Here is a 23748-nt window from a genome sequence, read left to right on the forward strand (position 1 = left end):
TTCAGCCATCATTTAAATAAATATTTAATAGGCTTTACAGTATATTTATGTAATTTTGGCCAGAAAGCATCCATATCGATACTGTATCTTGTTAATGATTATTTTAAAAAATTCTCAATAAAAATATCTCATCAAACATAAACTGGTTTCATGCATATAAGCATATTTAATAATGATAATATTATATATATATATATATATATATATATATATATATATATATATATATATATATATATATATATATATATATCAATCAAACAATAATAATTATATACGTAGGTATATAAGTACATACAAAAAAATACATTAAAATAAACACATACAAGATAACAGATACATAGATAGATAAATAAAAAAAAAGTAAGTTTGCTTAAAAAAATCAGTTCAATAAATACAAAAATAAGTTAATAGTAAGATAGATTTTATTTAGATATTTTCATTTGTGGTCGTACTGGATGTAAACACGTCGAAGTAGAGGACTGTTAGCTCCTCACTTGAGGAAAATGAAAACTAGTGTTGCAAATATTTGTTATTCTTATAAAGAAAGAAAAGCCACAAAGTTCGGGGAAACTCTTCAGCTCCCTTCACGACTGCAGGGGGCGACGGGAGGCGAGGCGATGACGTCATCCGGCTGCGTGAGGAAGAGGAGGAGGGAGAAGAAGAAGAAGAAGAGGAGGAGGAGGAGGAGGAGGAGGACGAGGAGGTACATTCAGTTTAGAAGAGGGACAAGTCTCTTGAGTGAGTGAATGAAGGTGAACTACTCCGGGGAACAAAAGTAGCGTTACTAAAGAAAAACAGCGACAACAAAACACTTCCTCTTCACGCTATCGTCACTTTTTTTTTCTTTTTTGGGAAGACGAGCGATTAAAGGTCCACTCACTGCAATCTTACTTCTACTTTGTGGCTTCAGGTTGGCAGGTATGGAAGCATGTTTCTTGTTCAAGTGTTGTTACTTGTTACCCTCACAATGTGTCACTTCATTTTATTAGCTTCACCGCAAGTATTCAGCTCAAGTTTTAGCATCATGTAGTATTCGATGTACTTCTTCAGTCTATTTGGCCTCACTTTTTTTTGACTGTGCACTATTACTATTCTACATATTTTTACTATCAGATAAGAAAAAACCCTTACAAATTAGGAAACACATACTTGTCGTTGTATGTGACAGTAACGTGCAATATATTATATCCCTCTTTTGACCATGTACTGTATATGATATAACAAATGTATTAAAAAGAATTGTATCTCCAACAAAACAGTAAAAGTATGACAAGTATGGTTGGACTTTTTGGTCATTATAACCAACTGTAGTGATACTAGAACAGTTTACCACAGCTGTATGGTGCTGGAAGGGCTTGATTTGACCTGGGAAAATGTTTATAAATGTTTGTTTGTAGTTCCCATGAACATAACAATGTTTATTCTTTCACAGCAAAGATGCGTTTGGTACTGCATGGCGGATTCATTAAAAAAAACCCAACAAACTCCTACAGAGTAATAAAGAAAAACTGTATAGCAACTTTTTGCCATTCTCAACAATTATACAAGTGTAACAAGAAGATTCAAGATTCAAGAGTTTTATTGTCATATGCATCGTAAAACAGGCAGTTATACTATGCAATGATGTAAATAATGGTAAATATTGAGACAAAAAACCCCAAATACTGTATAATACGAAGAAACACTTGAAACCGCTTAGACATCTTAAAAAGTACTTCATTTGGGAAAAGGGAAAATGTTTAATTGTAGTCCCCAAAATATCCACAATGGTTTATTATGTCCAATTTCTGTTAATATAAAAGCAAATCCACTACAGTGAATGTTTTTTGTTTTATAGAATTAAGATTTTATTTCAAAAACTTGATTGAATCTCTGTGTGGAGTTTGCATGTTCTCCCCGAGCATGCGTGGGTTTTTCTCCAGGTACTCCGGTGTCCCCCTACATTCCTAAAACATGCATGTTAGGTTAATTGGCGACTCTGAATTGTCCATAGGTATGAATGTGAGTGTGAATGGTTGTTTGTCTATATGTGCCCTGCGATTGGCTGGCGACCAATCCAGGGTGTACCCCGCCTCTCGCCCGCAGTCAGCTGGGATAGGCTCCAGCATACCCCCACAACCCTAGTGAGGATAAGCGGCATAGAAAATGGATGGATGGATCTTCCCGTAAGTAATAATTAAAACAATAAATATAACTTTAACACGCTGTCATACAAGTGTAAAAAGAAGTTAACCACTGTTAAAATTGAGACAGAAAATCCAATAAAACACACACAAGTCTTAACTTTAATGCTAAGTGTCACAGTTGCACCTAATGCATCTCAGTTTTCAGGTGTAAATAGAAGTTAACCACTTGTATACTGTCACAGAAAAAACAAGAAAACTACCTTTTGACAAGTTCCCAAGCTCTCTTTTTATTAGCACTGTTTGTTGAGGCTGCTTCTTTAAAGGCAAAGAAAAAGCAAAAATGCTAAGAGTTTGACCCTGGAATGAGGTTAGAGATGGCTTGACGCAAAGTTTTGTTTTGTATAAGTTGCGTAACATCAACTGAACTTGAGGGCCTCCATGTTGGACCTCACAGCTCTTCAACTTTTATTTTGATTTCCAAACGTGTCCTCCCCACATTTGTGCATGCACAGCAGCCCGAGGTCCTCCTCTTCCTCCACAACAGGCCTTGAGAAGCAGGGGAGGGCCTGCCCTCAAAAGCCACCCATGGAGCTGCGCATGCATTGAGGGGAAGGACCACTACAATACCAATTCAACAAAACCAGGAAAGTGCTTGAGTTCAAGGGCATACTGCTATGTGAAAAAGACTACACAATGAAACCCCCTCACTCCATTGGAAATTTAGTGAGTCCAGTTGGTTGGTTTTCAGTGGACGTTCGGACATAAAAAAAAAGACATTTTGTCTACTTTTGCATGAGTGAGACAGTGAAGTATGGCTGGGTCATGGCTGTCTTTGTGTTCATGAAAAGTGAGGTCACTGAGGAGCTTTGTGTGCAGGGGCCACTGGCGAGCCAATGCTGGCATGGAGGGGCCGGCCCACCGCACGCGGTGAAAAGGTTGAAGGTCGTGTCGGCTCATCTTTGTGGATGAAGGAGAGCATTCTGGGCCCATGATGGTGGCTCTAAGCGAGAGGGAGGGGCGTTCCTCTGAGCTTCTTTTGTTAGGTAGAGTGGCACTTGATCAGGAGGTCCACTTTAATTCACTTGCATGTGCATGCTAATGAGACTGGGGAATGTCTGGTTTTCTTTGTTACTTTACATTTGTACTTCAATACCTATGTGGCAAAATCCGGTTAATATTACATAGGTAAACACATACAAATGTAGTCACAAAAAATAGACTGTAGGTGCTGTAATTATAGCTAGGGTGTTTTAATGTTAATTGGGATCAGGCATTATTTGGAGAGAGGCAGCAGAACAAAACCAATCGAGGCCTTAATTAGAGCATTTTTGGCATATATAATAGTTGTACTGCAGATTTAAATTTATGGTTAATTTAACATATAAAAAAAAATACATATTTTTCTGAATTTTGCAAATGGAGAATGACCCACAATAAGTATCACGTTTTTTATTCTGCCACCTTCACAAAAAAGGAATGTGAAATCATTTTTCCCGCAGCAAATAATGGAAATAATCGGTACCAGGTTCAAGCTGTCCCCAATCACAAAACCTCAAAAATCTGTGCAGGCATTTTGCATTCATTGTCTTGTATTCTATTTTTACCATTCTTAGCTTCCGTAAGAATACAAGGGTAAAAAAAGAAGCGAACCACCGCTATCACATGCTGAGGCTTGTTCTTCCTTTGCATTAAGAGTAGAAAAAAGCCAAAGAATCATGTTGAGATTTTTTTGACTGACTTTTGAGGCCTATTTTCAGTTTAAAAGTACAATTTTCATTGCATTTGAGTTTAAAATTTCCACTGCACTTCTGGCCTTTGGTGGTGGGCTGGCCTTTGGTGTTGTGTTTCATCCCCACAATGCACCACTCACTCATTTGCGATACAAGTGTGCAAAGAAGTGAACACTGTAATAACAATAAAACGGCCCACCTTAACATTGATAACAAGTCACGATGCGGATGTTGACGTTTAAAGTATCACTGCTGCGAAAAAAGCCACAACAAACAAAGAAGAAGCAAAACATGCCTGTTGAGTCAATCCTTTGAGGTGAAACGTGATGTCATGCACGGCAGCTGTTCAAACACTGACGTTCTGCGTGACTTTAGAGGCAAATTTTTTGTAGTAGTTGGGGGTTGTTTTGTTCAGTTTGAAAGCTGAACCTGCTGTTATTTCATCCATATTGTATGGATCCAATTTCACAGATCCAATTGTTTGATATCAGAAGAGTTTTTAAAGATGAATCTGCAACGAATGCTCTCTGTTGAGTCACGGTTGCAGGGCGTAGCTGTTTCTTCCTGCTAATGTTACAGCTTGTCTGCTGCTCTGTCTTGCCACAACATGTCGTCTTGATCAAGGACCAAGAATGTTAACCTTTGCTCTCATAACTAATAGAAAAATCATTTACAAACAAAGCTCACATTGTGTGATTGCTGTAGCTTATGTTATGACTTTCTATGATAAAACAGCATCTTTGGAGAAGATAAGACCGCAAGCAAGTAAACAACGACGGCCCCCTGAAGAGATTAGCATGGCTGTTGCTACAGTATATAAGTAGTTTTATCAGAACAGGACAACATGTTCGGTTGTGACAAATGTTTGTCTATATGTGACCTGCGGTTGTGTCAACTAAAGCCTGCGATTGGCTGGCGACCAGTCCAGGGTGTACCCCGCCTCTCGCCGGAAGTCAACTGGGATAGGCTCCAGCATACCCCCGCGACCCTAATTAGGATAAGCGGCATAGAAAATAAATGGATGGAAGGTGGCACAGAGCAACAAGAAATTGGATTTCACTTTGCAGTGTAGAGTTTTCCCTCGTTTATCGTGGGGGATAGGTTCCCAGAACAGCCCGCAGAAAGTGAAATCCACGAAGTAGCCGCCTATATATTTTTTTTACAGTTATTATATATGTTTTAAGGCTGTAAAACCCCTCACCATACACTTAACACACTTTTCACATTTTCTCACATTTCTCTCTTGTTTAAACACTCTCAAAGTTCAAATTTCGTTTGAATTTTAATGATCAACCTACTTGGTTAAGTGACTCATGCGTATTTGACTCCTCTGATCGTGCCTCGTCCTGGCGCCAAATGCATGCAAGTGTAAACACCGCTTGAGTTCCACAATGAGTGTGCCGTCATACAGTAACACAGCATCCTGGAAGCAGATGATTAGATAGACTCACAGTAATTAGAATTAGATTAGACGTCAACGGTTTGGCTTTGACCCAAATATAAGACGATCTCTCTTCTTCAAAACCTGTTTTTGTCTTTTTTTTCAACTGTTTTCGATATCAGCGAAATAACAAGCAGTCGATCCAACACAAAAGCTGCTTGCTGTGCATGGCTGCTTGTCAGCTAGTGATACTCTATGTGTTTTTTGTTATAAATTCCACCAGAGCGGGTTTGTTCCTTGTAGCAGCATGGAGCGTGTTCATATTGGCCCGCTGACTTGACGCCGACTGTGAGGAGCGCCTGAGCACCTTGCCGAGCACGCATGATCTTTGTGTATCAAGTCATGACTTGAGTGTGGGAAAGCAGGCCATCAGTCAGTATGGGAGATCTGGTTTCATCTCAAAAAGGGTATCAGAAAATGGAATATCAGCCTTAGTCAGCATCGCAGAGGAGATTTTAGATGTTAAAAGTGCACAGTCAGCACTAATACAATAATACAATACGACTGCAGAGAACATTCTGGTGGAATGATGATAGAAATCTTTCAAAAGAAACATACCATGCGGTGCTTTGATGGCTTCCGTTGCGAAAAGATGGTTTTGAATCACATCAGTGTAACATTTTGACTGTGTTAAAACATTTTTAGCTCCAATGCAAGTGGACTATAGCACATGTGCCACCCCTTACAGGGTTTTTGCAGGATTATGCAGGGTTAAAAAAAAAGTGTTCTTTTTTTTTGAGTGAAAGAATACGTGTTGAAGAACATATCAGCAACATTGCATTTTAGCCCACTCAGCTGTGGTCCAGCTTGTGTGTGAGAAGAGGTGATGTCTGCAGTGTCCCTCCTGAGCTGCCATAACTTGTGCAGTGAAGTTGTGTTCAAGCACGTTATGACGTTAAAAGATGGCTACCATCTAAACTCCCGCAAGTCGTGCAGTCTGTCATATCTATTATTTTACACAGCTCAAATATGACCCGCCACAATAGCTTAAAAATACACGACATAACTGTGTGTGTAGGTTTTATTGCAGTGTTTTTTTTTTTCTGAACAGAGTTGGTCTATATACTGTAGCTTTGCTGGGAGCACTTCCTGTTTCCCAGCGTGCTTTGCTGTACAGTTTTTGTAAATGGCTGGAAAGTGCATGCTTAGAGCTCACATAGTAGTTAGTTAATATTCTGCATTACACGTTGGTAGTGTCTTGTCTGTTTTTATCCGCCTATTGCGTTGCTGTGTATAGTTCTTTTGACACCATAAGTAGGATTGGTATGTGAATTGGTGACCTCCCACGATTCCTCAATGTTAACTGGGCCTCACACAGGTACACTATGCATGAGTTCCAGAGAGTGGCTCAAATGTGACATGACACAATGATCTTTGAATGATAATCTTAATGATAATATGCCTTAAAAAAAGGGTCTAAATGATCGATTATCGTCGATAATTTGTAGGCCAGTTATCGACTAGCAAATTTTGTTATCGTGTCAGGCCTTGTTATATTGCTCATATTTTACACGCATGCTTTTCTGTCCGCTAAAGGTGTGTAAGACATTTCATGATGATTTGGCTAAACGCTCCAAGGTTATAGTGGGTGTTTTGTATTGTGTGAGAAATTTCAAGGCAGTGTGACTTACGGGGTCAAACTCTGGGGTTTAATTACAGCGTTCCCATGTGGTGTATTTGTCAGAAAGGTAATAGCACAGGCAACACGGCAGGGCTGCATGTTTTGACCAATTTTTGCCCTTTTGTGTGCTGTGGTTCAGGAGTAGAAGACATGGCTGATATAAAAGAGACTCTTGTGGTGTGTTATAGTCATAAAGCTCAGCATTTGTGGACTGTATGATTAAAAAGCACTGTTTAATCACTTTAAAAAGCAGCTGACTGCAGTGAAGCTAAACCTTGGTGGGTGGCTTAAACTAAAGTCTGTGCAAACAAACACACACAGGTAGCATGGCCTAGTTTATTTGTCTTAGTGTTAATGTGCATGTACGCAAACCCTGCTGTTTAGACGGGATGCACAAGGGTGTCTGCTGGGCCTGTGTGTGATTGCTACTTGCTGTGTGAAACCACACACTATGACAATGATGACTCGTGACGACCAGAATAGAAAAGGACCAGCCCAAACATCTGCACTACCTGACAGCTTAGCATGAAAGATGATCTAAACTCTTTCTGTAGAAATGTTGTGTTTTCTATATGGTGATTTTTATTATTTTTTTAAAATATGGCTTGCGTTTGAGAGGTCTAAGGTCAGTTTGCGGTGAAATAACAGCTCCCTCCTAGCCACTATTCAGCCACCAAGGTCAAAAGTCAGGTTGCTAGCTACATGTTGCGAAACTTTAGAGGGCATTGGGCATCAGACCAGTGAGAAAGTCAGAGGTCAAGTTAGCGCGCATTTCTTGACATAAAACTTCTATTACTAAAGGAAACTGCACTTTTAAAAAAAATGTTGCCCATCATCCACAATCCTTATATGAAACATGAACACACGTTTTTCCCTTTTCTGTGCGTTCTAAAAAGAGAAAAACAGCTAGCACGAAAGCAACAATGTACGTAATGGGAAGCACCTATTCCGCCTATAAAGCCCTCTAATAAAAAAACCTCCCAAAAACGGAAACAGTGTTCTATTTACATAACGTGACCTGCATATTAACTAAGCTACAGCGACATTGGAGCTCCCACTGAAGAACTACTTTTCTGGCGTAGTGACACAGCGCCACTCACACAGGCCAATCCCGAGAGGTAACGTTAGCTACCAGATTTGTTACATCGCCTGTGAGTTTAGAAAAGTTAATGCTAGGTTATAAATAATGCCTCACATGTGTACGGTAGAAGGTTTTGCCTCGGCTAGATGCTTGTTAATGCGCAGCATTTTTTTACCGTGAGGGCTATTCTGAATTTAACAGCTCAACAGGGAGCACAAGTCTTGTACTGAAAGATACGGCCATCCCATCAGTCGGCATCCCAGTGAGTGGCGGACATTGTAATTGACTGTTTTATGATGGTTTTATTTTGTCAATGCAACTTTTAGCACTAGTGCTACATGCTAACGCCTAGTGTTTCACTATAGATGGATCTGACTAGCACCCAGCAACATTATTCCCTGCCTGGGGGGGAGTAAAAGAAAAGCCTAGTAGCCTGCGGCGGCTCTCACATAGTCTGCCATGATTAGTGATAGCAAACGATTTCTCTATGCTGCTGTTGATGGAAGTAACGTTCGTTGCCATGGAAGGAAGCTCTGGTAATGCTTAAAATGACCAAAATACTGTAAGTGTAACATGTTATCATGAATGTGCCGGTTACTACGTGGTCACAGCATGTATATAAAATGATAAAACGTTGTTGGAGAGTTTTTAGAGGTGTTTTAATGGAGGGTTTATAGGCGGAATAGCTGAATCCCATTACATTGCATTGTTAGATGCCTTGTGCAGTTTTTTACATTTAGAATACAGAGAAAAGAAAAAGACGTGTGTTCATGTCTCACATAAGGATTGCGGATGGTCAAAATAAAACAAAAAAGTTCTCCTTGAAGGCCCAAGCTCAGTTTTTAACCAATCATCTTTTCTCCCGTTGGATTGTATCTTGCTGTCAATTATGTTATTACTTAAGGTCAAACCAAGAAGGTCATCAGTTTAAAAAGGCTCATGTAAGATAGCAAGGGTCAGAGATCAAATTAGTAGAGTCTCCTACTCAACGCTCTCCGAAATGCTCTGTTTTAGCCAAGGTCAAAGATCAAATCAGCTCATTTGTTTCAGTTAGCCACATGTCAGTGGTCTGGTAGTGTTTTGTTTTTACATGTATTTTTTGTGTAAAGCATACGGTGTATCAGTGTGTGTCGTACTTGCTCCTATGATGTTGTCATGCCTGTGATTTTGTTATCAGGACTGCATTCCACCATGGTCCACCTCACATGAATCCTGTTGTGGCTGTGAAATGTCAGATATGTTTTACCTTGAAGTGTTTGAGATAGTATCAGAAAATAGCAAACATCAGTCCTGGCTTCCCAAGGATGCTGCAGGCTTGTACTTAGCGTCCTCCTGAGTGGAGGCTGGCATGGCTGTTGTGTATCATATCACACTGCTGTCACTTAAAACACTCATCATTATCACCACCTATATTTTTAGTGCACATCCAGGTAAAGGTGTGAGTCCAGGAATGTTTGTTGATGGGGCCCTATCCTACGTTTCCAACAGCTAAATCTCGTGACCAGTCGAGTGTGAGAACTTGTGAGTTTCCCACATCACAACTTTAGGAAGTCCATGTACGCCAACTCGCCTCTTACCCAGTGGTAACTGCTGCTTAGTACCATTTGTCTCTTTTTCTTGAAAATGGCAGCCAGAAAGTGTTTTACTCAGCTGTAAGAATTGTGTATCTTTCCATGGGCATCCGAGGAAACCGGAGTAAGGCAACAGTGCCGAGAGTTTTTGGTTTTTGGGGAGCTGAAGACCTACGTCACAGTCACTGCTCCTCTCAACAGACTTCAGCTGTTTTGTGACCAAAGCATGGTTTGATGCCACATTCTCCGATATTCATCTATTATATCAAATATATCTAACTCTTCCTTACTGTTTGCTGATAGTCATTACCACGTAACCGGTTGTGGGGGCGTGTCTTCATGGAGCTCTGTGTGGTGGCGGGGGGCTGGAGCATGCCCCCGACACCTGACCAATCACAACAGAATAGGCGTGGTGGGGGAGGAGGCTGTGCAATCCAAGCGTTTCTGCCAAGAGAGAGAAGAAGAATGCAGATTGACCATGTACACAACTGGAGATTTGTGGCGTATTTAATTAAAAGAAACGTGCTAGTACCCCGCTGGGATCCAATATCATATCAAAGAATTTCCTATTTTAATTCCTATGTTATAAAAAGTACAAGTACGTCTTTGTTGTTGAAAGAGTTAATACGATTTATTGCCATGATGCTAATAATACGCACCCCCATGGACTAGTAAAGGATGATGACACTCCATTGGATGTCATGTGTCAACTTGTGACTGATGTCACACTGTGGAATGCTGGGGGCTGTTGCATTACCACCACATTACCCATAAGACCAAGTCATAGTGTGTGTGAGTAATACCCTAGCAGAATGGGGCTGGTTTGTATGTGTGATTCATCAAGTCAGCAGACACCTGCAGGTGCTGCTCACAGCTGGCCGGGAGCAGAGTTTGTGGGAATGTCGTGGTCCATGATGGCTCTTGGATGAAAGTGTCACTGCATTTTACCACCAGAGATGAGTCACTGTGGTCGGGAATATGCTTGTTTACATCTTCTGTTCACCTCTGTGCTTCTTTGTACGTGTGTAGGTGTTCCTGAATGCACCATGGAGGAGGGAAGCTGCTTTGGTGTATTGTAGAAGTGGACCTCAGCATTATTATTTTCTATTTTCCACCGGACACATCTCCAGGGAGAGGAGTTGTTGAAGAAGAGTAAAAGCATGTGCCACGTCATCGTAACATGCCGCTCCATGCTGTGGACCCTGCTCAGCATCCTCGTGGCCTTCGCTGAGCTCGTGGCCTTCATGAGCCCCGACTGGCTGCTGGGATTCCCTCGTTCTAATTCCAGCGTGAGCCATGTGGGGGTGGACTCCGGGGAGTACCGGCCCTCCCTCGGCCTCTACAGCCGCTGCCTTCGCCTGACCACCCGGGGAGGAGGTGTTAGCTGCGGGCCCTACGCCGGGACCTTCTCAGAGGTGGCCAGTGGCTTCTGGCAGGCGGCCATGTTGTTTCTGGCCGGGGGGACGCTAGTGCTTGGGGTGGTGGCCTGCATCTCCATTTTCAGTCTGTGCTTCCAGAGCATCCTGAGGAAAAGCATCTTCAACATATGTGGTTTGATGCAGGCTATCGCAGGTGAGGGGTGCATCTGCATGGACTTGCAATATGACTTGCAATATTTTTACTAGAATAAATTAAATATTATATACATTTGAACACAATATAGTATAATATAATTAGTAATAATATAAATACTATTATAATATACTTTTTAAATCACATTTGTAAATTATATGATTTAAAAATAACAGGAATTTTAGTAATATTTAAATTAATATCATTTTTAAGTAATGTATTTTTTTTAATTAAGAACATAAGAAATATAGTATTACTTTTTCATTATTATATATTTTTTGAATTTGTTTAAAAATAAGTAAAATAAATTAAAAAAAACATTTTAGGAAATAATTTATTTACAAATAAGAAAAAAATAAACATTTTCAATGAATTAGTTTTAAAATCAGAAAAATAAATGGAATATTAAAATTAACGTTGCATAAAATAATGTAAGAAAATAATGTATTTAATATAAAAATAAACAAACAAAATAAATGTACAAAAGGAAAATAAACACAGCATAAACAGTTTTATTACATATCTCAAATTATTTAATTTAAAAATGATCAAAAATGCATTTCAAAATAATAGAAATTAAATACAAAAATGATAAAATTCAAATGAGGTATTTTAAAGTCATAAAAAAGAAGAACTATTATAATATTGTACCAACCACTTAGACATACTTAAAACTTACAGCTAAAACAATTTAGCTAGCAGGCGGGGCTCTGCAAAGGAACAAAATGGGTCACATTTTTTGTTACCTCAACCACCTGTTGCTAGGCAGAATTCATAGGGCTCCACTATGGTCCCATAGGTCAACACAATTAGACGTGTCAAATTTGACTTTTAACTGCTAAACCATACTTTTTAGCACTAAAGCGCCACCTGCTGGATGTGAATAGAAGTGCAGCTGTTGTGCAGAAAAGCCTGTCTAATTAATGTCTACTATGTCTTACACATCACCTATCAGTCAAATAGGCTTTTTTCTCTTACCGCAGATGTGTGTGTGTGTGTGTGTGTGTGTGAGGATAAATGCATGTTTTCTACAGTGAGTGAGCATCTGATGTTTGGTCTGTTGTTTCTGTGTTCTTCCTCCAGGCCTCTTGCTCATGGTGGGTCTCATGCTCTACCCTGCCGGTTGGGGTTCCCAGAAGGTGCTCAGTTACTGCGGGCCAGAGGCCTCCCCCTTCAGGCCGGCCCTGTGCTCACTGGGCTGGGCTTTTTATGCCGCCATTGGGGGAATCCTGGCGGCCTTCCTGTGCGCTGTTTTGTCCGCGCAGGCGGAGATCGCCACCTCTAGCGATAAGGTCCAGGAGGAGATAGAAGAGGGGAAGAGTCTCATCTGCCTTCTGTGAGCACTGGTAGTGGACAGACTGCGGACTTTTGGGGGATTCTCCAGGTCCTAAGAAGCTGGAGGTGCTGTATTCCTTCCTGATGGATTCCTTGTGGAGAAACACTTTCACATATTTGAATGAAAAGTAAGATTTCTCATCGGCTCTCATTGCTTAGTCAGTGTATACACCTAGATCCGATAGAAGAGCTGTACAGAAAAATTCTGCCTATACAAAAATATCTAGGCATGCATTTTGGTAGACGACCACCGTGTAGCCCACCAGACATATAACAAGTTCATTTTTAACCTTTAATAATGATTTTGAGTGCATGAGAAAGTGGCAAGGAAATTGCAGCTCTCTTTGACCACATGGTCATTTGATTAACAAGCATGCTGCACAACACAGCAGCAAGACAACATGTTACAAGTGTACATAGTAGTAAGAACTGTGTGGTGCATGCAGAGGTAGATAAAGCTGCTGGATGCTCACCACTCCGATATTTCAAAGGCAGCGACTGGCTTCTTGTGGAGTTAATACAAAAAAACTACATCAGGAGGTTGCCTACAGCCACGGCCACGGCGATATTTAAGCTGAAATGTGTGTGCAACTACAGTGTATAAATCCAAAGCTAGAGGTATTGAGTGAACAATATGTTTATCGTGGTTTTACTTTGCAGTGGTGCATAAGGAAAGATGGCATCGTTATTATTATTGTATGGCAGAATTTTTTCACAGCTCTTGTATGAATCTTAGTACATTGCTGGTGTAAGTACTCCGTGAGTAAGCAGAGTGCACAACTTCCAGTAAACACAGATTGTCATCATTTTTATGGTTCACCTGCAAAGCTGAACACGCCAGGAAACACCACCATGTGTCCGTCCACGAGAGCGGTCCACTGTATAGCGGCGCTGTCTCCAACGAATAATGATTGTTTGTAGCTCTAATTGCAGAACCTCCGTGAGCCTGATAGTGATGTAGTAGCTTACCATGGCAGGATAGACTATGCCACACTGCAAAAAACTGCAGCGCAAAACTTCACTCGTGCCAAGATATTGCTTTCATTCATCGTAGAAGGCGAGGTGTGCAATAATGATTTTCTGTGAAAGTTAATATGCTGTTTTTTTTATTTTACGTTAACAAGAGTAAGAGCATTTGTGTGGCTTCGTAAGTGAGCGAATAGCTGATGTGACTCTAGAGAATTACACTTTGTACTTTTAATAAAATAAGTCTTTATTAATAACCTCAGGGGATTTTTGAAGAAACACTGACACAGGTGAAAATATGAATATGTCTGTCCCCTCTTAAAGCGCACCTAGTATATGACAAGTGAGTTTACACCCCTCACATTTCAGCAACCGTTTTTATTACAGTGTATTTTCCCAGGGGACAGTGCTTTGCTAGATAGATAGATAGATAGATAGATAGATAGATAGATACTTTATTCATCTACAAGAGAAATTCACATAAAACAAACAGAGCTGCTTGAAAGGCAGCCACTCGCGGCAGCACCGGTAAAAATGGTAAAAATTAAAAATGGAAAAAAATGAAAATTGGATGTACTCTACAGCAGTGATTTTCAACTGGTGGGTCGCGGGACGTTTTTGGGCAAGACATTCCAAAAAATAACCTTGCGCTTTTATTCTGAAGGGAATTTTGGATTGTCGCCTAATAATAGTCATATATGTAGCGACAACGCTTTATGGTGCTACTAAGTCTGTAACCTACGACGGAGTATTAGGGCCACATTGAAAAAACATAATAATCTGAGATTTCGAGAATAAAGACGTAAATTTACGAGAGAGAAAAAAATTGGAAACTTACGAGAATAAAGTGGTTAATTTTTGAGAAATAAGGTTGTAAATTTACAAGAAGAAAAGCCGTAATATTACCTTTGCCCAAGGCCGAAGGTCACACAAGTCCCCCCTTTTCATAGCTGTCCCAGGCAATGCCTGAGACGAGTTGCCTGTTACAACGGAGTAGTAAAATAATCTGAGATTTCGAGACTAAAGTCGTAATATTACGAGAATAAAGTTGTAAATTTACTAGAAAAAAAAGAAAAAAAAAGGCATTGCCTGAGACAGCTATGAAAAAGGGGTATTTATGTGACCTTTGGCCTTGGGCAAAGGTAATATTCTGACTTTTCTTCTTGTAAATGTATGACTTTTTTTCTCGTAAATACTTTATTGTATTATATAATAATAATAATAATAATTATTAATAATATTATATTATTAAATTTACAAGAAAAAAGCTGTAAATTTACGACTATTCTCAGAAATGTATGACTTTTCTTGTGAATGTATGGCTTTTTTCTCGTAAATACTTTATATTATAATAATAGAATAATAATAATAATAATATCATATTATTATTACATTTACAAGAAAAAAGTAGTAAATTTACGACTTTATTCTCGGGAATGTATGACTTTTTCTCGTAAATGTACAACTTTTTTTTTCGTTAATGTGTGACTTTTTTTCTTGTCAATTTACGACTTTATTCCAGTAAATTTATAACTTTTTTCTCGTAAATGTACAACAATTTTTTCCTCGTAAGTATATGACAAAGTACTCGTAAGTATTGTACAAAAGTAAATTTTATTCTCGTAAATTTAGGACTTTATCCTCAAAATTTCAGACTTTTGTTTTTCAATGTGGCCCCAATACGCCGTCGTGTACAGTACTTTTGGTAAAATAATTGCATTTGTGGGTTAAAGCCTATTATTCCGGAAATGTTCTTTGTACTTGTTTGGCGCTGGCACACTGTGGTGTTATTTTGCACTACCTCAAATTCAAACTGCACTGTCTTTTCATTAAATAATGACAGATATTTGGGTCGCTGCTTGTCATTTAGTGAGGATGGTGGGTCCTGCAGCCAAACCAGTTGAGAAGCACTGCTTAAGAGTAGTCAGTGTGAGCCGTATAGATTTACTATCCACTGAAAGAGCCAACACATGCATTATTGTCTAAATAAGTATGTATCAAATTTGTGTGTTTGCCTACAGTCAAGCATTTTGATGGTAATTACACCTGGAGATGCATGAGTGCTGCCGGTACTGAGTACCGTAGCTGTGGTTCATGGAGGGGAAACATGGACTGTGATACTGTTTCCAAAAATGGACAAATGTCTTTTTCAAATCTTTATTCCATGTTAATACCATAAATATACAAAACTGAAAACTATTTCACATGCGACAAAGGCCAGACGATAGTGCATTAAATGTTCTTTTTACACGCGACTCAGTCATGGGGAATCAAATGATCATCTTTACAAAATATACAAGTACAGTATTCCTCTTAAATTACTGTCACGTTTCTCATTCAGTGAACTGACATGGCCACCGGTCAAAAACACTTTCATATTGATGTGGTTCAGAAACATTCTGTCGTGTAGACCGGCTTGCAAAATACACAAATAAAGAGAGGGCGTGTGGAGCCATCAACTGTCATATCGTGTAGTAAAAGTAGTTTCATAATATAATATTACAAACTAAAAAAAAATATATATCGAGATGGACATTTGGTACATTTCTCACAGCTTTTGAGGACATACAGTAGAATAACACTTGAGGGATTTTTTTGTTGTTTTTGAATCTTTCACGCAAATCATCCAAAGCTTCCTTGTCACTATCTGATGCTGACCACAAACACACATGTAACACATCATGTAAAATAGAACTTAAATTATGCCATAAATAACAACTAACATAAAACCAGAAATGTGCTATCAAAATTCCAAACAGAGAAGACATACTCTGGTTAGTTTTGTCGTGATTAGCATTCAACACTTGCAGAAGTATATTCCAGTCAACATGGGTCCAACATTTGCAACATTAACAACTTGCCATGCGCGCTCCTCACCGCTAGGGGGTACTAATGACAGCCTGTACAATTGAACACTATTGTCTTTGTGTGGACATCATCTGTCCTACCTGTTATCAGTCATTTGGGCTACTACAGGTCACATGCCAATCATTTAACACTTTTTTTGGTACAATTTGACCATTTCACACGTGTTTATCAAGGTGGGTCATATACCTCTTAGCCTCCCTCCCCTCCTCTTTAATAAGGCCTGTTTGCTGTAACCCAATAATGGGAAAAAAACATAAAACAGCAAGAGGCCACGTCCAGATTCATAGCAGCTTTAGGTTTTTGTGACGAGCTACGAAGACATATGATTGTAACGCACACACACACACACACACACACACACACACACGCACGCGCACACACATTCTGTATTCATCCCTTTCATGGGGTGTGTCCATTCACTAAACAACCAGTGGGACATGCAGATCACTTCTCTTAGACACGTTCACCCCGCCCCCTGCAGGGAGACAAAGCGCTCTGAATGGATTAGCTACCATGATGAGTGAAGAAGGTGATCATTTAAGGTGAGTTAGGTAGGGGGGTTGCGATTCCAGTAACGCCTCAAGGGGAGGACAGCGTGTGCGATGACAAAGCATGACTCGTGGGGGATGTTTTGGGCACACAATGCAGGTAAGGGGGCTTTTAAAGTTTGGACTTTGGGTGGGGATGCACAAGAGCCAATCACTGTCAGCGGAGCAACATGAGCAAAATCGGGTGATTTCACAAGGCCAGATTTGTGCATCCAGAGTGTGTGTGAGAGAGTTGGCTAATGGGCGTGTGTGTCAGTATGAGTGTTTACGGATGAGCTTTGAAGGCCCCCCGGGCGGCGTTGGACGCGGCGTTTGCCGCGGCGTTGGCAGCTGCAGTCTGAACCGTCTTGTTGGACATGACGCCTGTGGCGAACTCCTGCTGAGCCTTCTCAAAGCTGGCACCGGTGGTACGATACAGCGCATGCACCTGGACACACACACACTTGCAATTAGTTTCAGTCATTTGGAAACTTTTCTTACAGGACTGTGCAAAAGTATTAGGCCACAAGTAATGATCTGTAATACAACAGTAGAGTAGTAGAGTTTCTCACGCTTTGCAAATGTTTCAAACAGCAGTAGATGTTTCAGGAAGCCGTGGTGCTGCAAAAATCCTTCTTCAAACGCGTGATGAGATCGGTTGTATTAAACTTCCCCGGTTCTGTGTCACCACGGGAAACTTGTGCATGACAAGTTTTGCACTCAGCTGCAACGTCTTTTTCGGACTTTAACAAAAAATACAGCCACGTTGCTGACATCAGTTGTGCTCCTTGCTAAACACGCTAGCAGACGCTGTGGGTTCTGCATAGAACCTGGAATGGACTGCTTGTATCAGTGTGCCAATATAAGAGACTTTGGGTGCAGGCCGATATAAGCTGATATCAGGACACCCTTAATATTTATATTTTAGAACATTCTGTGTAATTGCGATAACGTAAATGACAAACTAAGTTGAAAACAGCTTCTTGATTAGGAACCCACCTTCAGGCAAGAGGTAAGCAACAGGCAGGCTCAAATTTGTTCAAGTCTTAAAATTAGCATAACTCCTCTTCTGTTGTTTGATAACTTGTTAACGTACTTTTTTTCCCCCAGCAGGTGTGTGCGTGTGTGTTAGTGACAGGCAGAACAGCTCTGACTTGCTTGGGGAAAAATCATTTGGCACCACCTGCTAGTTTGCATGTGTAAATATCTACAGCGGAATAGTCGACATCTTTTTCAGGGGAAAAATACCGTCTTGTATTCAAGTCAATTCGGTAATTTTGTTTTGCAATAGCAAAGGAAGAAGAACAACACATTTCAGATTTTTTTTTTTATAAAAGTGGTCGTATTTCATGTAAAATAGAAGTGCTTTTTTAAGCCTTAAAAAGCACTGTTGATTTACAAGCATTTTCAAGGTTTGAGAAGGCTGCTTAAGAACTGGTGGTGGCTTGCAGGAGGAGAGTCTCTTACCTTTTTAAACATGATGAGCGAGCCCACAGACAGTGTCGTGAAGAGCGCAGCAATGAGTAACATGATGATGCCTACTGGGATGCTGGTGTTCAGACCCATTAGAGCCGTGATCCAGCCACTGGATGACAAACAAAACTTGACAATGACAACAAGTCACAACTTCACTTCTTCAAGGAACAGGATCGGGATCTCACCATGTGCCCCAACCAGTGATGCCGATAGTTTGCAGCACGTGAACCCCAAACTGGCAGATGTAGACAAAGAAGAAGACGAAGAAGCGGAAAGAACTGTCGCTCCTGTAGCAGGGACAGAGCGATACCACAGGGCTCATACACCATACTCTTGGATCAGAACGGCTGCGTGGTCTAAGGTGCTATACTAGTAGCTGTACACTGACTACTCCAGTTACATACATCAAAGTGTCATTTCTATAGTAGAAATGTAGAAGTAGAAGACATAATGAAATGGCAGGGGTGTAGTCACTATTGTGAGATACTATATATTTTTTTCATTGTAGTGACTATTTATTGTGATGCCTAACGTAATTCTTGTCACTTAGTATTCATGTCCCTGCACTTCAATGAACTATTAAGGGCAATAATAGCGACTGGTACTCTGCCGCCATTTTCATTGATCCAGAAGTGTCAGTAGCGTAGTTGGTTTGGTTGGGGACCTTGAGGACTTTTTTGTCCTTTCAGGTCGTTTTTTTGCTCAATTTTTGGCCATAATTTTGATTATGTTACTCAATATGGAATATTTTTTTCCCCATTACAAAAAAATAATAAAATTCTAATTTGTTCATAGGTCAACAAGACACTGGGGGTAAATGTATTACCTTTTGAGGGTATTGGAGAGCAAAAAAAGGTATAAAAACATATTAGAAAAAACATAACAGAGAAGTCCATTACATGAACAAACACCTGGCTGGGTTAGACCCAGTTTTTGTACTCACCTGAAAGCCCCGTAAAGCGGTCTGTACCAGCAGACAAAGGAACAGGGTGTAAAGAGCAGGAACCATAGCATGGCCAGGCCAAAGTCCACACCGTGGCTTGGATCCACACAGAACCAGGCTAGGCAGCCAAACATGTTCACAAAGAGCGTGCCTGCGTGGACTGGTGAAAAGATGACAAGATCAGCATGAAGCAGCTTCGTTTTTAAAAATGGAGTGATGGGCTTACACATCCAGAGGTTGTACATGATCTTCACAGTCTTCTGGAACTCGATAGGTATGTCTACTGCAATGTCGTGGTAGAAACACGGCCCTACAGGAAACTTCTCAGGCAGAGGAGGCCAGTTGTTTTTACGACCTGTCAAGACAACGTCAACAGTGTTGATGACCTTCTAATACAGTAAAAATGTTAGCAACAGCGTACAATTCAATGCAATGTTACACTACTGCAACCTACAACCCAGCGTTTCACATGCAGTCATTTATTTATTTGTGGCGGCCCACCACCATACATTTGGACCGCCACAGATAGATTTGGTGCTACGTGTTTGGTCCTCGCTCGTAAACACAATATAATGGGACTGTCTGTATACATAGGTTGGAAAACTGCACTTTTTGGGGGAATTTTGCCCATTATCAACAATCCTTATGTGAGACTTGAACACACATCTTTCTCTTTTCTATGTGTTCTAAAAATATAAAAAGAGGCAGCTTAGAATGCACGTAATGGGATGCAACTACTCCGCCCTTTAAGCCTTCTGAAAAAAACCTCCAAAAACCCCATTTACATAATGTGACCTGCATATTAACCAAACTACAGCGACATTGTTATTATTATCGCTATTAACATTGTTACGCCGACAAACTAAGTTACTGGCGTCGTAACACCTCGCCACAGCACACTGTTACCGACTAGCCAACTAGCTTCACCACACACTCAAAAGGTTACGCTATATATTGGAGCTGCCGCCACTGCTGCTGTGTTTTTGTTTTTGACTTTGGAAAAGTTAACGCTAGGGATAGTGTTCGTTTCTATGTTGCTGTGTGAAATCAATGCGCACAGGAAGGACGTTCCGGGAATGCTTAAAACGACCCATATGGCAAAATATGTATGTTATCATGAATGTGCCTGTTGCTACGTGGTTACAACATGGCTATAAAATGATGAAACCTTTTGGAGGCGTTTTAATAGTGGGCTTTCCAGGCGAAATAGGTGTGTTCCATTATGTGCATTGATGAGCTGCCTCTTTTTATCAGTTTGTATACAAGTATATTTAGAACGCATGGATGAGAAAGACACGTGTTCGTGAGTCACATAAGCATTGTGGATGATGGGCAAAATTCCAAAAAAAGTGCAATTTTCCTTTAACACACCTCATACGCACGTATCACGACTGTCTTGGTCGGGCATTATAACGCTCCTGTTCATCAATATAATGAGATTTTAGATGTACAATGTACACGTACTTTATCTTTCAAATCAGCACACACTTCCACACATCTAGACTAGGGATGCATGATATATATTTTTTCAAACAGATATTGATACTAGTCTGGAGCCCTGATAGTATCATGCATTTCTTATGACACAAACCAAAAGGCGCAGTTTTACCGTTTTACCCGTCGACACACAAACACAGACTCTGGGTTTTTGAAAAGCTCCACTCTGGCAAAGTTCTACGCCACGGCCAATTATGCAAATTAGACAATGGCCACAGCGAGCCAACACCACAGACAGACTGCAGCCCTGTAGGAAACACTGCAACCGCATTCTTCCTCTCGAATGCCAGCAATCTACTCAAACCTAAAGGTTGTACTGAGCGACCTCTGATGGATTGATGGACTTACTGACCCGCACCTCCATGCGACTGCAGCTCTCTCTCCCTGCGGTCAAGCTCAGCTGCTTTCTTCTCCAACTCTTCCTGCCTTCTCAGCAACTCGGCCTGAGCACGTGCCTGGTCCTATAACACATCCACATTGTTCTCATATTGGAAAATAACCAGGAATTCCAATCAGGTGAGCTGGCAGTGTTTTGAAGAATGTTTTTAAAGAATTTTAAAACCTTTGCTTTGTTCAACAACTCTATTGATTGAGTACAAAAGTGACGCTTGTACAAGTGGGGTACTAACTTCCACAATATATACTGTAGCAACTATTTCCTCAAACAGTGGCCTCCATTCTAACTGATGCCAAGCCTTGCATACCTGAGATCAACTTCAGTTGAAAAAAAATAAACGCTGCAGCTCTAATACACACTTCAGCAATAACGGTAATTCACAATCTGCAGAAATGATTGGCACATTCAGTAATACAGTATGATGAGTACATTTTTGCACCTGTGTTTGTTGCTGCGAGTAGGCTGGGGGCTCTTCTGTGGGCTTCATGATGGCAGGCTGTGTGTTCTGCGCAGGTGCTGGAGTAGATTTGGGGGCATTTCCAGGGGCGGCCTATAAACCAGCAGGAATAAAGTCTCATAATATCAAAATTACAATTAGGCCATAGTGCTATTTTGTCAGTGAAGTCCTAAAATGGAAGTGGACAGAATGAGGTCACACACTAATATTACAATTAAAATGAGGATGTTAAGCTGACCGTTCTGGCGTCTGTGAAGGGGTTGTATTCCTCTAGACCACCAGGAGGAGCAGATCGGGTAACCTGTGTCACCGAGGGATCCTGCACAATAGAGGGGACCACATCAGATTAATATGTGACTTGAGCCTGTCATTTTCATTTTGCAATATGTTTATTATTGTGTTTGAAGTTGAATTGTACTGTGTCATACTGAGAGTTGCTTCTAATACAGTATCTTGGTTGAGGTGCTCATGAACTTTTTCAGGCGTACCTACTGAGTGAGTGCGCATCGTTACTGTATGTAAAATCACTGTCACCTAAACTGTAATGTGAATACATCACCACAGGTAACCAATCATCCGGCACTGACAATCATTGACATAAACACGTGCACACATGCACGCCTGCAACATAGCCGAGCCATAGAATGAATGTAATGTGGTTGCTCTTCAACCATTAATAAGGATAACCATCTCTTTCATAATAAAAATCAATAGAAGACTGCAAAATAAGGTAATTAAGGCATGTTAATTAATTAATGCAATCGCTCTGTGTGCAATAAAGACAGCAGAGGGCACCCCCTAATATGACAGTAGGGAAAACACTGGTATTCATTTTTTTAAGATTAATAGCAATTACTATTATAATTGGACTTTAAATTTGTGTCATTGATGAAATTGAAGTGTCAGCCCACCATAGGTAGATGATATGAAAACGATATATATTACAAATATTTATCTACAACCCAATGTTAGCAATTAAAGCCACACTACATAAACACACACTTCAATGGCAACAAGCAAGGCAGCCATGATGGCTACCCAGTCACGTGCCTCAAAGAGCCAGTCACAGGCCATCTTGCCAACCCAATCGCTGACCACCACAACTTTTAAGAGAGGAAGCCCTGAATCAAAGCTCATTTTGACAGGTGTACATGTGGATGAGAGCAACTTTGTCTTCCTCATATTGAAAGTATGGTAAGACAGTTGAACAAATCACAAACTAATTGTGTTTTATGTGGCTTCATTTTACTATAAAGGGGGGGACGTTTGTTTATTGATAAAGTTGGCATTCTTTGTACACAATGTATTGGAGCTAAAATTGCAACTATCCTCGAACACCCCTGGGATAAATGCACAACCATGACTCGTGTTTTGGCAATGGAACTTTGAATACACGCCAATTCTGGAATATTGTTAAGTACACAATATTTACATTATGCTAACCTAGCAAGCGACTGTGCTGGATAGCTAAGACATATATTGACGCTCAGTGAAGCTAGCAGCTCGCGTTTCTCCTACCGGGTTTGTAACAACAATGTCAAGTTCAAGACATATATCGAGCTCACCTACTATAAAGGAATGTCGAGTATTTTATTAAAGGTTCGATGACTATTATTAGGTAGCTGACTTCACTACCTAGCCAAGTAGCGAGGGAATCCTAGAACTAGCTACCTAGCTAGCTAAAGCAGTAGGACGCCCATACGTGATAGCTTGCTAGCATAGTTAGCTACCTGGAAAGGATTGTTGAAGTCCGGGTCTGCGAACGGGTTGCTGTCGAAATCGGACATTTTACAGCCAAACGGGTAGTTCCTCCCAGTGTTTTAAGCGTTCGCCTGGCAAGAGTCGGTTCCTCGATTTTAAGTTTCCCCTCACTGCCTCCTGCGGTCTTTTCCGCCTCCCGCTGATGGCGAACCCTCCGCTGCTAGCCTGTTAGCTTAGTCGGTGGTACGCATGCACTCACACGAATGGAAGTGTGACATCACGCATTCAGCACCGCGGACAGCTTGACGTCATGCGGATAGTAATAATATTAATATGAATAGTTATCATTCATTAGAGTACACAGATAATCTTTATTGGATGTTGAAATAGCTGCTATAAATACAATATGGCGTATATGATGAGTTGCTACATTATA

The 23748-nt window shown here is 40.5% G+C and overlaps 2 protein-coding genes and 1 long non-coding RNA gene across 11 annotated transcripts in view; 2 read left to right on the plus strand and 1 right to left on the minus strand.

Annotated features, from left to right (window-relative positions):
- The first annotated feature begins 691 nt into the window (after window positions 1-691).
- On the plus strand, window positions 692-14520 carry LOC129180362 (LHFPL tetraspan subfamily member 2a protein-like). Its single transcript, XM_054774764.1, has 3 exons — window positions 692-921; window positions 10603-11145; window positions 12229-14520. The coding sequence occupies exons 2-3, from the start codon at window positions 10734-10736 to the stop codon at window positions 12483-12485; spliced, it is 669 nt and encodes a 222-aa protein (XP_054630739.1). The 5' UTR covers window positions 692-921; window positions 10603-10733; the 3' UTR covers window positions 12486-14520.
- Window positions 14521-15579: 1059 nt separating this feature from the next.
- Window positions 15580-23578, minus strand: scamp1 (secretory carrier membrane protein 1). 2 transcript variants are annotated; one of them, XM_054773271.1, is made up of 9 exons: window positions 23342-23578; window positions 21850-21930; window positions 21594-21704; window positions 21116-21218; window positions 19487-19615; window positions 19261-19420; window positions 18503-18604; window positions 18309-18426; window positions 15580-17289 (listed from the first exon to the last, which is right to left on the minus strand). In XM_054773271.1, the coding sequence occupies exons 1-9, from the start codon at window positions 23396-23398 to the stop codon at window positions 17128-17130; spliced, it is 1023 nt and encodes a 340-aa protein (XP_054629246.1). In that variant the 5' UTR covers window positions 23399-23578; the 3' UTR covers window positions 15580-17127. The 2 variants fall into 2 exon arrangements, with proteins under 2 accessions (XP_054629246.1, XP_054629245.1); XM_054773270.1 differs by having other exon boundaries at window positions 15581-17289; window positions 21110-21218; window positions 23342-23577.
- The window catches only part of LOC129179698 (uncharacterized), a 29643-nt gene continuing 28590 nt past the window's right edge, over window positions 22696-23748 (plus strand). For all 8 annotated transcript variants that reach the window (XR_008570041.1, XR_008570035.1, XR_008570036.1 and 5 more), the window contains exon 1: window positions 22696-22805. This is a non-coding gene — a long non-coding RNA (uncharacterized LOC129179698). The remainder of the gene's footprint in view (window positions 22806-23748) is intronic.

The sequence above is a fragment of the Dunckerocampus dactyliophorus genome, chromosome 4 (genome assembly GCF_027744805.1).
Source record: "Dunckerocampus dactyliophorus isolate RoL2022-P2 chromosome 4, RoL_Ddac_1.1, whole genome shotgun sequence".
Classification (NCBI taxonomy): domain Eukaryota; kingdom Metazoa; phylum Chordata; class Actinopteri; order Syngnathiformes; family Syngnathidae; genus Dunckerocampus; species Dunckerocampus dactyliophorus.